The sequence below is a fragment of the Montipora capricornis genome, chromosome 10, assembly GCF_036669925.1.
Source record: "Montipora capricornis isolate CH-2021 chromosome 10, ASM3666992v2, whole genome shotgun sequence".
Lineage (NCBI taxonomy): Eukaryota > Metazoa > Cnidaria > Anthozoa > Scleractinia > Acroporidae > Montipora > Montipora capricornis.
Window position 1 is genome coordinate 47,915,001 of NC_090892.1, and position 15,221 is coordinate 47,930,221.

Below are 15,221 nucleotides of genomic sequence, written 5' to 3' on the forward strand. Positions count from 1 at the left end.
AACCTTTAATAGGAAACTAATCCAGCCTTTTCCTCCCAAAATTCGATGCTTACCATTCCTTGAGTAAGATTCAATTTTTTGGACACTATAGAGTTTGAAAACTTCAATTGACTTCTTTCCAGTGATTTAAACATTTGCAATATCAGGTCTTGTGGTTTATGCGAGTGAGGGTGGGACATATCTCTTATACGTGGCCAAGTTGACGGAGCAGGCAGTAGGCATAAAGGCTATTAATAACAATTACGAAACAATGTAAAACAGTGTAGTCGTACAATGTAATTTTTATCCTAGTTTTGTGCTCCTGGCTCTGGAGAACACACAGACCTTAATTTTCACGGCGTAAGGCTGACTTCCGTGCTTAACTACACGTTTTGGTCAAATTCACTTAGTTTATGACGTCGAAACGATTGTCTCTTCAAGAAATCTCACCTTAATTGCGATCTCCTAAATATGAGGTATTGAGCAATACTTAATCCAGTCGTTTCCGCAGCGAATCAGCTAGCTGAAATACGAGCCAGCCAAGAACAGTCTTAACGCGTCGTGGGCGATATTTCCTACATAATCTACGTTGGTCAAAATTTATGGTTACTTTATGCTTCCGTTTATATGAAAATACGTAATTTAGGTTACAGAAACCCAAAGAAACAAATACAAGTAAAATAATAGGTAGGCAAATTGAGATTAAGAAGCTTTTAACCGAATTGGGATAACCCGATTAAAAGTGTTGTCGTAAAATAGTAAGAAGTCTCAAGAGCCAGAAGAGCCAGTGTTACCATTTTTGACCTTCATCAGTTTGGGATGTTTGGTTTTCGGAGGAAAACGAATTTACTTGCTCCCATGTACTTTTTCAAGCAAATATGTGAAACGGAAATAGTTGAGGGAAAGGAAAAAAAAAATGTTTGGCAAATACTGTAGATTATACTTTTTAATTAAGGACAGAGTCAATAGATGATGACTGATAAATTCTGATGGCCGAGTAATCGCTCACCTTAATTTAACTCTTTTCCTACAGGGGGGCCTAAAACGGATACGCTTGCTCCAACCACGCAACCAGATTCACATTTTTCAAGGAACTAGGAACAAATCTAACACCCCTTTTCCTTCCATGTTTTTCTTTATAAAATCTCGAGTTTCAGTTTACAGTTGACCCTCACTATAAACTGAAAGAATAAACCTCACTGCATGATTCTGTTGGATTTTTCAGTTCGCGATTTTCCCGCGAGAAAACCATTATAACTGCGCGGCCAACTTGCGAGAAATTTTGAGCTAGCCATTAGATATTCGCATGTTATCAAGTTGGAATAAGGTGAAGGTGTGTGAAAGAGATTTCGACTCCGGATAACTCAGTTTAATTTCCACGCTGATCTTCTTCCAAGGCTGAAGAGACGACAAAAGATGTGTACTTGTTGGACACCTGACGAGAAGCACGTACAATTTATTACGGTCAATCCCCTTCGTGTGTTTTTTTTTCAGAACTAACTTACATTGCTTTTTGGGCGACTTTGGTCGTCTCGTTCTGGTGTATACAATGATTTAGGTGGGAGAGAAAGACGCCCCCATCTACGCTAAGGCCAAGACGAATTCCGAGCTTTTTTCGACAAGTGACGTGCCACACACTATTTTTATGATTTCTTGCAAAAAGGGCTGTGATACGGGCCCTATGACTTGTGTGCCCTGTCCCAATGTAGATGAAAGTAGAAAGCCAGGATTTTTTTCCCCATTTATTTTAGGACCTCCCACCGATGTTCGACTGAACCCACGAACTCCCGCAAAGTAGCTTGATGATAAATCAACATCCACTTTCAAGAGAGAACAAGACAAAACTTTATTTCACACTTTCTTAAAGGATGGTATTAAAATATAAATGTACACTTAGTTCATTCGAAGTTTAAATTGACATTTATAATATTGACTATATATATATCGGTCGTTGTAAAACGCAGACTGCAGACTGGGGTAAAATGCAGACTGAGGTTATAACGTAACTGTACCTTCCGTTTTTGTGCTTCTCGGACTGTGCCAAAACATCGCTGGCGCACTTTCCCACACGGAAGCGGGGAAACATATCGCCCAGGGGTGAATCACTTTGTATGATCTCTTCTCTGTGACACGTTTTTTGTACCTTTGGTCGCGAGGAAATGTACAATTATCATCCGAAGTTTTGTTATCCTTCCCAGACCACTCACGGGCAAAAAGTGTATTTTTTATATCCTCTTTTTAAAGACTTTCGTCTCATTCCGCGTTTTAGAATAATCGGTATTTTCCGTGTTTTAGAATATTCCATGTATTCCGCTATTCCGCCATTCCTCCGAATAGGGTCACCCTTAGTACTACAGCACTTAATTTAAAAAAAGGAGAGATTTCTAAAAGCTTAGACATATTTGCTTCGATAGTAAATACTGTTTGAGATCTTTGAAATCTTGCGGTAATTTTTGCCAATGGTTGACTGCTAAAGCTGACAAAGTTGTTTTTCCAATATTAGTCCTAGAAATTAACTTTCTGTCATTAGGTAAGGATTACGTTTTTTTGCAAACGTTGGGCGTGTAGCACTTATATTTGAACAGACTTAACTGATTAGAGTGTCATGTCAAGTGCTAGTTTTCCACCCCATATGAACCATGTGAGCGTTAGCCCTACTAATGGAAATGGCCCCACACAAGGACAGAGAAAAACTCTGACCAGGGTGACCACCCTCTGACCACCCTGGTCAGAGTTTTTCTCTGTCCTGGTGTGGGCCCATTTCCATTAGTAGGGCTAACGCTCACATGGTTCATATGGGGAGAAAACTTGCACTTCACATTACACTCTAATCAGTTTCGCTGTCATTAGCGCGTTTTATTGAGTTTCAACTATGTTAACTATCACGTGACCAATGTCGGTTTGCCATCGGTGCTAAGAACAAGACGTCTTGTAGTCTGTTGCCTCAGGTATTTGTTTGATTCTTTTCACCTATTTTAAAAGGACAGTATTAAGGGTGGTAACCGGACATAGAAACTCAAGACATTTTAAAGCTGGACGCTGAACTTGTGGCCCGAAATTTAACTCTGTAAGTAATTACGGCTTATACCTTCTTATCTCCTATTTATTATTTCCTTTTTTTATTTAGTCTTGAAACCCTTCTAAGATAGCGGTAATTTTTTCAAGATGATCCGGCTTAGAACATGCGATTTCCGCGAGACCACTTTGGCTCACGTGAGTTCATGTGCTTTGCACGTGCGTAAGTGTGATTTTCGAAATTCGGCGCGGAAAATTTGCCAAGGTTTCCTTAATAAATTGTGTTTGCTCGCTGCCAACAGGTATAAAATACTGAGTAAATATTTTTGCGCATTGGAACTGCTGGATAGTGACTTTTATTTCACCTGATGAATGAAATAATCTTGTCTTTGAACCTAGTGGGACCTGTAGGGGTGGCGAATGGTAAAATCCAAGACTCGACGAGACGCCGAGATCCTAGTCAAAAACCCGAGCCCGAGACTCCTTAATAAAAAGTTTCGGGACTCAAAAAAAGTAAAAATAAACCATGCAAAAACGATACTTCGAGACTTGTCAAAAACTCTTTCGAGATTTCGAGATTCTGCCAAAATTTTCCGAGACCCACGTTTTTCGAGGTACCATTCGCCACCCCTACCTGTATAAGGACGGTTTAGATCGAACTTAATTGAAGTGATTACTTCACATGAAAACGATGAAAATGCTATAAAACACAGAGGAACGCCAGATTGACCTCTTTAGAAACCTTAGTATATAAAAGGAACTGACTTTGCTTCAGAGAAAACCCTCATTTGTATTTCTTTTGCTTGTTTATTCTAGCTAGATTTTCCCCGGTAGCTTCTTAGTTATTTCCGATAGGTGGCCTTACCCTACATAAGTTGTATTAATTCTTGTCCCCTCCTCCTTTTGTGTGCGTGGTATAAATAAACCTTGTTGTTGTTGTTGTTGTATTAATTGTTTTGCTGGTTCAGGTTTCTCGTTACTTTTCTATTCAGCAATTAAATCTTATCTCTTAATCGACTGAACTACATGATATAAAGACGGAAAGTCAATTGGCTTCACGCATTCTTTCGTCTTAGGTTCCACGTAAGTTGTGGCTTGCACAGTTTGCGTTGTTTCTTTACTGTCTAATACTTATTTGCACCTGTCAAAAAAAACACAAAGGCTTCTGGCTAAAGCTGCTTAGATGACTAAAACATATGCTCACTCTGTAATGCTAGCAGTTTGTTTACGTATAAGTTATGAGTATAACACAAAGAAGAGTAAGTAACCACCCATTCTTTGCTTCTTTCACTTTCTTATTTGTTTTTTTCCCTTAATTGGCTTTTGTTTTCCCCTAATAAACCGTTTTATATTCAGCTCTACTTCAAGTCGCCATAAGCCTTGCATTGAATTGAATTCAGTAATAAAGCGTAACTAACAGACCATTTCCCGGAGGTGTCAAAAGGCAAGGCATTGCAAACTCTTCCTTTTTAATAAACAATCATTTCAGTTTTTTTCGGCTAATTCTCGACTGAGACAAAATGGTTATGCTTTTACTTACGCTAAAGCATTTTTTGTTAATGATTCCTAAAGAAGGAAATGAAGATCACCTTTTTTTTCTAAATATGTAGGAGTTTTGACAGCTGAATAAGTTAAACGCAATCAAGAAAATTCCATGTCTTAGCCCTTTCCTTCTTCTGTGCCTAAGGTGGGGTGATTGTTAGCAGACGCCCGTAACTGGGGCTATTAAAAGGGCGAGAATGGTAAACAGCTCAGTAGGATGCCAGATAGTCTTACCTCCGCTACGCACGGTATTTGGGTGAAACTCGACGTAGAGGAGATGTGTTAATTTTCTCGTCCCTTGTATTACTTTGCGCAGACGACTTTCCTCTCAGTGTTTTACCAGCTGTTTCAATGAGGTAATGCGCGAACTCCGAAAGTTGTCCTGTGTTTCGTCTAAACCATGGTACCAAAAGGAAATCAGAAAAATGCCTATTTGGTTTCGTAATCAGAGCTGTTTTTCACCTGTTGTTTTTAATAGTTGCGTACTCGGATATTAACCAGATCACCATGGCCTTTCTAAACAAGTCGTGTTCACGAATATTCGAAAACTTCCCCAAGCGTCCCAACTGTGATAACAATGTAGAGTTACAAGCTATATTCCAACTCATAAGCCGATTGCTGATGAAGTACACTTGTTTATTGTCAATCCTATCAGTGATAGTTCCTGGTATAAATCATCCGTGCCGGCCACCTGTACTCACTCATGTCGTTTACTGGCCGGACTGAGTCAGTTCAGTCCGAATAGAGAACGCACCAACCCGAATGTCACATCTTCTTTATCAACTAACTGTATTCTTCGCCACTACAAAAAGCGCTGAATCATTATTTCCGCTTAATCGTGAAATCTCGTAAACAACACCAAAATAAAGTAATTAACAACTTTTAAAAGTGGGCGGTCGTTTTACAGGATTCCATCAGCAAGTCGAAAATTGGAAACGCCCACAGACTGCAAATTTGCGCACCTACTTTTGGTCCAGTACAAACCAACGGCCGCAACGTGCTAAAACCTCACAAACGACATCGGCCTATAAAAACGTGCAGATTTTAATAGTCAGCCATAGATATATGAGGTGAATGAAAAATCACGTATTTGGTCTGACTAAAAGCCACCCCCCGGGGGAGGGGAGGACTTTGCATTTAAAAAGGATGGGGGATACTCTTCGGAAATTTTGAATTAAACCCCAAATGGGAGACCATATATGAAACATCCATATTAAATACATACATTTATATTACTTCGCGTGCAACTCTAAAGGAGACCTTCGCGACTACATATGATGGCGTTTTGCCGGAACAGAATTTATGTTTTAATTTGTGAGGAAACTGAAAAAGCATCTAAATAAAAAAGGAAGCAATGTTTGAAAGCCATCGTGCCCCGGTGCCTTTGTTCTTTTAATATAAAAGAATCCTCTTCAGGCGCTTGTGAATTTTAAGTGTTTGTCTGAGTATCTTTCAAAAACTATACAATCGTGCGATCATTGTTATTAGTGATTACTGTAATGTTATCAATTGCCTGAGGCATACCTGGCTTCGTGCCTAAATCCTGACAAGCTAAAATCCGATCACATGTCTTGTCCTGTCAATCAACAACTGAAGACGTCATCAATCATTTGTTTTCTTTTCTGTAGAGGTATATAAACATCACGAAGATTTGACATTTGCAGACTCGTCAATTGCACGTTGAACATCGCAAACTCCACACTAAAATGGAAGAGCTATATCAAACGGTAAAAGAGCAAGTCAAGCCAATTGAAGCCGTAGTAGAGGGAGTTATTCCACCATGGCTCAACGGATCTTTGCTAAGAAATGGCCCGGCAATGTATGAAGTCGGACCCGAAGCTTACAAGCACTGGTTTGATGGCTTAGGGATGCTACAGAATTTCAAGGTAGAAAATGGCAAAGTTACTTACTGCAGTCGATATCTGAGAAGCCAGGCGTTTGTCCGCGCCGAACAGCGCCGGGGAATCGCGTATGCCGAGTTTGGCACTCCAGTGCCACCGGACCCGTGTAAAAACATCTTCGCGCGGTTTTTCTCGTACTTTTCGCCGCCAAAGCGCACGGACAACTGCTCCATCAGCGTGGTCTCGTTGAATGGTCAGACCTACGCTAGCAGTGATTCTCCATTCCTCATTGGTTTCGATCCAAGCAGTTTACAAGCACTGGCAGAGTATAACATCAGGAACGATTTTCCAGGTAAAAAATGTTTTATTAGTACATTTTTTTGTTTTAATTCACAAACAGTTGAGTTGCAATACTAAAAACTCAGATCGTGAAATGTTGAACTCGGCGAAGTGGAATTATTTTACACACATTCTTTAACATTTTAAGCGGCTTCCTTCTTTCGTGACTTCGAATTCACTCACGTTTTTCGCTAAACTATCGCTTAAATAGAGAAGCCTACTGTCAGATTTAAAGGTTCGTTAGTACTTTTTTTAGCTTGAGTATTTTTCCGGAAAAAATAATCAATGAACCCTTCTCGAAGGCTTCTCCGCCGTAAGCTGTGACAACGTACGCCCCCGACACGCCCCGTCGCAGCCTTCCGCTGTTTGCACGCTCCATTAGTTGGCGAAGCATGCCGCCTTTCAACTTCATGGCTTCGTGTTCACCGTGTTCCCGGCCTTTCGCTTTAGCCTAGAAACAAACTAATTGCCGGTCTTTATCTAGGAATGGAGTTATCCACCTCCAAAAAGCAACGGTGTTTTCGTGTTTCATGAGCAGGATCGTAAGACATTGCGTCATCCGGTATGTCGTATTTGTTCACCTGTTCGCACACCCTTTGAACAAAGACAAGGCATTTAATTTTCCGAAAAAAAATCGTTGTCTCTCTTCGTCCATGTGGTCTTGAAACTATTGTTAAAACATGAAGTACCTTTCCTTAAAAAAATACTGACCAATTGTTTATTCAAAAGAATCAAAACACGTATGCTGTGTTTGTTGAGATGCTTGAGGGTCAACTGAGAAAACAAATATTTGGTTGCAACAGGCAATTAATAAAACGCATGCAAGTCAAACGAAACGCACGCCCAAAAATCTCCATTTTCAAAATGTCAAAGGATATTTTCTTAACGAAGAAAATCGTCAATCGTCAAATGCCGGAATCTAATTAAAGGAAGTTATTTGCAAGATATAATGACCAAGGACCAAGGTGGTCAAATACCTCCTTGCTGGGTCGCTTTTAAAGTATTAAAAAGAGAGGATAAATAATGAGAAATTTTAAAGGAACTTTGGCGGCTCTTTTCAAGTTACAAAGCACCGAAAAATATTGAAATAAATTTAAAAACAGATAATCGAGACGGGGAAGGATAGCTGTTGGAACAGTTTCTTCGTATAGCCAAGTATATAAATGTATTTTAAAATTTCCCGGAGTTTAATTATTTCTATAAAGAGCCACTTCTGTTAGAGAGCAGAAAGACATGAGCTATGCTGCACTTGTGTCATCATTGGTCAGAAAGAAGTTGTTTCAAAGCACAGGAAAGTTTTCATTTGGCTTATGATGGCAGAGGTTGTTGTATATTCCGGCATTACATATGCAGCGACGGATCGAAGTCCCAGTGAATAGAGCTAATCTCACATGATTCTGACACGATGAGTAAGGCATCACCAGATGTCAGTAATCATTCAATGTTATCCTCTGTTATCTTTGAAAAGGGAAAAGGGGGACATACATTGAGAGAATAATCCGAAGGAATGTTACCTTGGCCTTTTATACAAAGGCTTTTTGATTGTCGTTTCGTTTTATCTTTTTCGCTCGTATTGGCGCGCCTTTAGAACGGTGTTCATCATGGTCGGCTGTGCCAAAATTTGACAATCTCAGCAAGAAATGACACCTTTCCGGATTTTCCGATAGTAACATCTCGGCTTAACACCCTCATACTTTTTTCTTGATAATATCAAGCCACTGCGAAGTCAAAATTTTCAAAATCTCTTGTTCTCTCTTAGAAGGTCAGAGATTCGGCCATTACTAACATTTTGCTTAAATTTTTTTCACAACGAAAATCAACGATTACTCTTTTTTGGCTTCACAAATGGTCTTCCATGAGTCGCAGTTACATTTATATTGAGTGGATACTCGTGAGATGGTTGTGGAAAGGGGCCCTTCGGCGAACGGAAGATCTTAGTCTTAAAGAGTATTATCATTTGTCGATGTTGTTGGCTACTTACCAACACAGGCCCGACTTTTTAAGTAATACGAGCCCTAAAGCGCTAACCCCAAGAGAGGGTCCGCATTTACTTTTCAAGTCTTTTCATTGACTTCTTTCAGCTTTCATTAAATACATCTCCTTAAGTTCAGGAAGTCAGGGGTCGGCCAACAAATGTTAGAAGCTAAGCTTATTACGCTCAATACGCGTATGTCTTTCCTTCCGGTCACTGTTCGTTGTGCACCCCTCGAAGACACGAACTGCATTAAAGAAACAGTGTTGATCGAAACCATCTTAGTTTCGCGAATGAAACACATCCGTTTCTATGTTCAAATACTTTTTTTTTTCAAACAGCATTTGGCCTTCGAAATTTGGACAAAAACGCGACTACTTCGCGGTTTTTGGCCACCCAGCGGAAGGCATATTAAAGGCCATGCCAATCATAAGTGTTAAAAAGATAATATATTTTTCTTTGCAGTGACGCGGGCAAGAATCCCACAATTGTGCGCATTTGCCTGACCTTTTTTAAAGCGTTAATTACTCGGGGCGTCAAACAGGTGGAAAATTGGAGCCAGAAAAAAAACAGGTTACATCGTCTGACCTGCTTTTCCGGTTGAATTGTTTCACTTTGGCATGCTGCCTTCTTCCCACATCATTGTGCATCGACTCCTTTAATTTAGACCCCATCAATGTTGCCAGTTCAAACAGTTATTCCTCTAGTGTTTATCTTCGTGCAGGGAACAAAACGCATGCAATATCTGGTCAAATGAACAGAGTTTATGATTTTTAGGTTTGCCTCAGTTCGGAAGAATCACAACCACATTGGCGCCAAATTAAAATTAGGAAAATAAAAAGTTGGCAAACGACTAAACACGGGAGCAAAAACTACTTAGAAAACGATTGATTTTTTCCTTCCGTGTTAAGTTTTGTTCACTGATCAGAGAATACCAAAAGTCGACTTCGACATTCCGCCAGAATTGAAAGGCTTTCAATTCACGGCTTTTAGTTTTAGGGCCTCTTCATTTGAGCCCGGTTGACCGTGCTGGCTCGGTTACCGAGATGAAATTGGTGTCTGTTCATATAGTGACTTTCAGCCCGCTTTCCGAGATGAAAAATTTGGAAAAAGTGATGAAGCGACCATTCAGGCGTGAAATCTAACGAACAAGCCTGGCGAGAATTTCTCGACTTTCTTTGTTTAAACAACCTCAAATTTCTTTTGGCTGTACGTTAACTAACAAATAAGACTATTCCAAGCTTCATTATCGAAGAAAAGAGAACTAAAAGCTCGGTAATGTCCGTTCTATCACGAAAGTGCATTGTCTTATTTTCCTCCCGGTAACCGGGATGAAGTGTTCATATGGCAAAATTTCCATCTATTTTACACGTAAAAAGAGCCGCATGATGACTTGAATCTCCTGCACTGGGTGCCGAAACTTATCCAGGCCTTTAACAATACTAGTCACAGTTTGTTTTAGCCGGATCACCATTGGTCACCATTTCCGCTCGTCACCAAGTTTTGCTTTTCTAATCAAGTTACATACACAATTTTTTCGCGAAAAACTTCGTCTTCTCCAGTGGCGCGCATTTAAAGTCACCAGGAATCATACATTTTCATACTCTTTATTTCTTATCAACGGATGTTCAAGCGGTGTAGTTGAAGAACGCCTTTTCTCCTCTGGTATACACTTTCCTGGTTCCTATCATATTCATTTATGGCCGGCTTGCCAATCTCTTCGAAGCAAATGCATTGCAAAGCGCTAAGGTAAGAATTTGCCTTTCTAATGTGAGAATACTCAGTTGATCCAGAGTTAGCCGAGGCGTGCAGAATGTTCGGTTCTTTGCAGTTTCCCTTCATGAGGCTAAGAAGGAGAACCCAGGTCAAAGTTCACCTTGGAGTGAATGAATGTTCCACATGCAAGTCACTGATTCATGTACAGGATTAGACAAATCAACTGGGCAATGAATCACTAGGAGGTTTAATTGTTCTGAAAAGAGAATCCCACTCGTTTTGCGTGATCGAAAAACTTGCAGGAAGTTTACTCTTCAGTACATTGATTAATTTCAAAACAATCCATTATCTTCTCGGAGTCTAAAGGCGATAATTACATTGTTGCTTATTAACAAAAGGTCATCTGAAAAAGCAGGAAATACCTCTTTCCTTTTGAAGATTTTGTTGCGCTCTCAACGTGTGAACAAGCATGCAAAACTAAAGTATTTCATGTGTAATCAATATAAAATGATTGTGCTTGTTAAAATATTCAAAAAGGTGGCCAGTATCAAAACTGTTTAGAAACCTGTCACAAGATCTTGTTAAATGCCATTTAAAGATTAGTATGAAAGAGAAGTATTCTGTAATTGTACATATGGTGGGTGTGAAATAAAAAGGGTACCCAAGTTACGGTAAGTAATATTATTATATAGGCAAACTGGTCCGAGATAAAAAGGAGAATTCTGATTGGTTCTCTGAGCGGTTAGAGTTATGCAATACGGATCGCTAAGATGGATCGGCCACCAAGCAGCGTTTGTAGGTTGCCAAACTGTTCCCATTTTCTGTTCCATTATCTTGGACATAAAAGAAAAATGTTTTTTATTCGGTCATGTCGGAGTTCGAGACCAGTTTGCCTATATAATAAAATGGCCCTCTTGCTCTGTTTGGCGCAACATTAAACAAGACTCAAGGAATAGAAAACCCTGCGCAAGAAAGCCAATGTAATAAAAAACTAGCTTGTTCGGTCCGTACTGGGAAAATATTTGTCTCGTTCCTTTTTTGCAAGTTCAATGGACTCTCCTTTCAGGCTCGGTCCATAAACTTGCAAGAAAAGGAACTTCACCAATATTTTCCCAGGACTGACCGAACAAGCCACTTCAATAATATCTATTTACAGTTTCCTCGAAAGAAAGATTTCATATCTAGCTAGTGTTGCAACCGGTATCGAAGAAGCACAGTTGAATTCTTTCACATGTCGATTTACCTTGTTTACCGGCTGTAGGTTTTACGCTTTAGTTACAATTGAAATATGCATTCTTTTCAAAGCACTTCTTCAGTTTTGTTGATATAAGAAATATCAATTTCGATAGAACGTCTGAAGAGGTCGGATCCTCAAACGCGCTATACACATTTACGCTATCTGCCAGTACTAACCTCTCCCCTCATATTTTGCTGATTACTTGCATCTGATGGAAGAGTCTGTGACTGCATACCTTTCATCACCGACAGTTCTTTGTTTTTAGCTCCTTTGTCGACATAGAGACACCTACAAAGGTCCCTAAGATGATTAAGGGATGAAAAAGGTTCGGTAGATGTCGTCTGTTATGCCACTTTTTCTCAGTGAAAAGAATTTTAATCCCTGTTGACTCGATAACTGATCAATGGCAAGAAGTTGTCAAACAATTGAAACACCTCTTGATTCTTCAAAAGTATGGCGTGTCACCCAAAATTTGTCCTAATTTTGGTTAAATTCCTTCAGCTGACAGTTTCCTTCTCAGTTTTAAGCTGACGACACAAACTGATTTTTTTAAAGAGAGGTTTACCTCTTTCAAAACGGCCAAAAAACAATTCCACTCTGTCCTTGTGTGGGCCCATTTCCATTAGTAGGGCTAACGCTCACATGGTTCATATGCATGCATGGCGGGGTAGACAAAAAGCACTTCGCATTACACTCTAATCAGTTTTTTTCTGGAATTTGTCGATCAGGCCCCAGTTTTTCAAGGATCGATAGCGCTATCCGCCGGATAAATCACTATCCACTGGATAACTCAATTGGTTTTGCTAGTGTTTATCCGCAGGATAGCGCTATCCATCCGGTTTGAACAACCGGGGTCAGGTGTCCTGTAGGTCGCTGTCGCAAGGGACCTCGGCTCTTGCGAAAATCTTGGAGATACTTTAGATCGACTTTGGGTTATGACGTCGTAAGAGCGAATTTGTATTTTACCGATAAAGAAGTAACTACCATTGGAAAATCACTTGAACCTAAACGAACAATTCGGTAAATGGTTTATCAAGACAACCGATGAGTAATGCAACGAACACGTCTGCTCAGTGTTGGCTATATTCTCCATTTTATCCGACGGAGACATAGATTACGCGCGGATATCTTTTTTTTTCTCTAATAGGGACTTCAAACCTAGGCTCTTCGTCTCATAACCGCTTAGTCTATGCGGGACTTTAGGATAGCTACAGAATAACCTCGATTTCAGTGGGCGCGTCGCACTTTCTGGCATTATGGTCCGGTCTATTCTCCCTAAATAATAGGCTCCTGCTCCAAACCAGACCAGACCAATTCACATCTTGATCAACCACGAGACGTTGAAACTAATATTTAAAATTTCGTAATATTTGACAAGACTTTGCGGCTAAATATCATCGTGACCTCCTTATCTTTGCTTTCTAGGGCCTGTGCGCATGTTCTCAATGACACCACATCCACACGAAGACGAAGACGGAAATGTCTATAATGTGGCCGTATCTCTCAAGAAAGGGACACGTTACAACATCACACAAGTACCCCCAAGACCGCAGACACCTGCTGACGAAGGCAAAGTATCACATCCACTTCAGGACGTCAAGATCTTGTCGACCTTCGAACCAAAGAACCGCCTCTGCTACTATCACAGCTTCGCCATGACACCCAACTACTTCGTGTTCATAGAAAATCCATTCGTTGTGAACGTTTGGGCGCTGCTCACCATGAAGATTAAAGGACGTTCGTTCCACGAATGCATGAAATGGGACCGTGGACAGCCCTCGCGTTTCTATGTCATCGAGCGAAAGACTGGCAAGGTGATCGCACAGTACAAGACCGAGAACTTTTTCTCCTTTCACCATGTGAATGCTTACGAGACCGAGAGTGACATCATCATGGATGTGTGTTGCTACCCAGACGCACGAATCGTGCATCAGTATTATCTTCACCATCTGCGCACGCGTAGTGAGCACGAGGTCAGTAAGGGGTTCCCTGACGCCGCTCTCCGCCGATATCGTCTCCCCGTTAACGCCTGCATGACAAAAAAGGCTTGGCAGACGCTTCCAAGATACTCAGATGGTCGGGATTATAAGGTATTGTACTATGGAGTAGAGCTGCCACAGATCAACTACCACTTTGCAAACGGCAAGCCTTATCGATTCATGTACGGAGTTGGTCCACACAAACACGGAGACTTCCTTAATCAGTTGATTAAGGTTGACGTTCTCGGCAAAGAAGCAAAAACGTGGTACCAGCGTGACTGTTTCCCATCTGAGCCGGTATTCGTCGCAGCGCCTGGTGCAGAGGCTGAAGACGAAGGGGTCATAATCTCATCTGTGGTGGGTGTCCGTGGAAAAAAGTCATTCCTTCTCGTTCTTGACGGACGCACATTTCGTGAGATCGCGCGCGCAACCGTATTGTGTCCAATGGCGCATTCTCTGCATGGTATGTTCAGACCCAGATCCCCTGCTCTCCTTGGACCGTGCAGGAAAGCCTGGGCTGAGATCTAAGTTGGATTGCATGCCGCGGATTCACTTTGCAAAACTGACAAATTCAGGCCCTCTGTGGACTGCTACCAGGTGTTCAATGTCTAGAAACATTGAAAAATGTTCTTTGGCTGTTGCCTGGAACAAAAACATGACCAAAGCAAGTGAAAGAATGGTTTTAGGGTGAGAGGGCTTGGAGAATGGACATAGTTAAATAGTTGTTTGTATCAGTTTGTTTCGCCACGAAGATGCTTAATATGTCTCAGTTCATAATACTGAGCACAGCCTAAGTATTTCCATATCGTCAATCCAAGGGCACAACCAATCTTGAATTAAAAATTAATAATTTGAAGAAGAAGAAAAAAAAGTCGTCATGATGAAGCGACTTCATTTGAGTGTAGAAAGTAATGAGATTTCTTTGGTTTTGTATTTATATTTAAAGGAATTTCACGCTAGCTTCTCTAACAAAAAGAAGCGAAACCAAACTAACCAATCGCGATTTGCATGGTCGCATTTTTCTGCACCTTGAGCAAGTTGCATACAATCGCTTTGAAATTTGATATGTTTATAGTCCCGTTTTTTGCACCGACTTTTGCATGGTTTTGTGGCATTCCACTGGAACTTCTCAAAAACAACGCAGTTTAATGCTGATGTTTTTTTTCTGTGCTTGTCAAATCACATTTAGTGTAATTTTACTAGTTATCCAAACCAGTTAGAGGCGTTTTAAAAACCGATTAACGCGTGTTTCAACGACGGAGAAAATAACCTTAGTTAAACACTAAAAGTTGACACAGACAATCAAACGAACCAACAAACTCGAAGCAGGATATTAGGGAGTTTAAGAAACGAGGACGCAACGTTAGTGCCATCGTAAGCGTTGAGTTATTATTCCATATTTGTTCACGTTGCACAATACGGATGAATTCCTATAACTGGGTTGGTAGGAACAGGTTCGAAGTAAGGACGGCAATGATCGATTCATTTCTGTATTATAAATCACATTATCGAAAAAAAAAAAAGATCGTCAAAACCCTCAACCTGTTGGGTTTTTTAATATTTCGCGTTGTTTTGCAGAAAAAAGAAAAAAAAAGAAAGGA

The 15,221-nt window shown here is 40.4% G+C and overlaps 1 protein-coding gene across 4 annotated transcripts in view; it reads left to right on the plus strand.

Annotated features, from left to right (window-relative positions):
• LOC138020081 (beta,beta-carotene 15,15'-dioxygenase-like) overlaps positions 1-15,221 on the plus strand; it is a 30,710-nt gene that overhangs the window by 14,553 nt on the left and 936 nt on the right. For 3 of the 4 annotated variants that reach the window (XM_068867078.1, XM_068867077.1, XM_068867079.1), the window contains exons 2-3: positions 6,165-6,729; positions 13,067-15,221. The exon at positions 13,067-15,221 is cut by the window's right edge and continues 936 nt beyond it. In XM_068867078.1, coding sequence (XP_068723179.1) covers positions 6,243-6,729; positions 13,067-14,148 — 1,569 coding nt within the window. In that variant the 5' untranslated portion in view covers positions 6,165-6,242 and the 3' untranslated portion in view covers positions 14,149-15,221. Of the gene's footprint in view, positions 1-2,892; positions 3,047-6,164; positions 6,730-13,066 lie in introns of those variants that run through there. The other variant, XM_068867080.1, reaches the window with a different exon arrangement.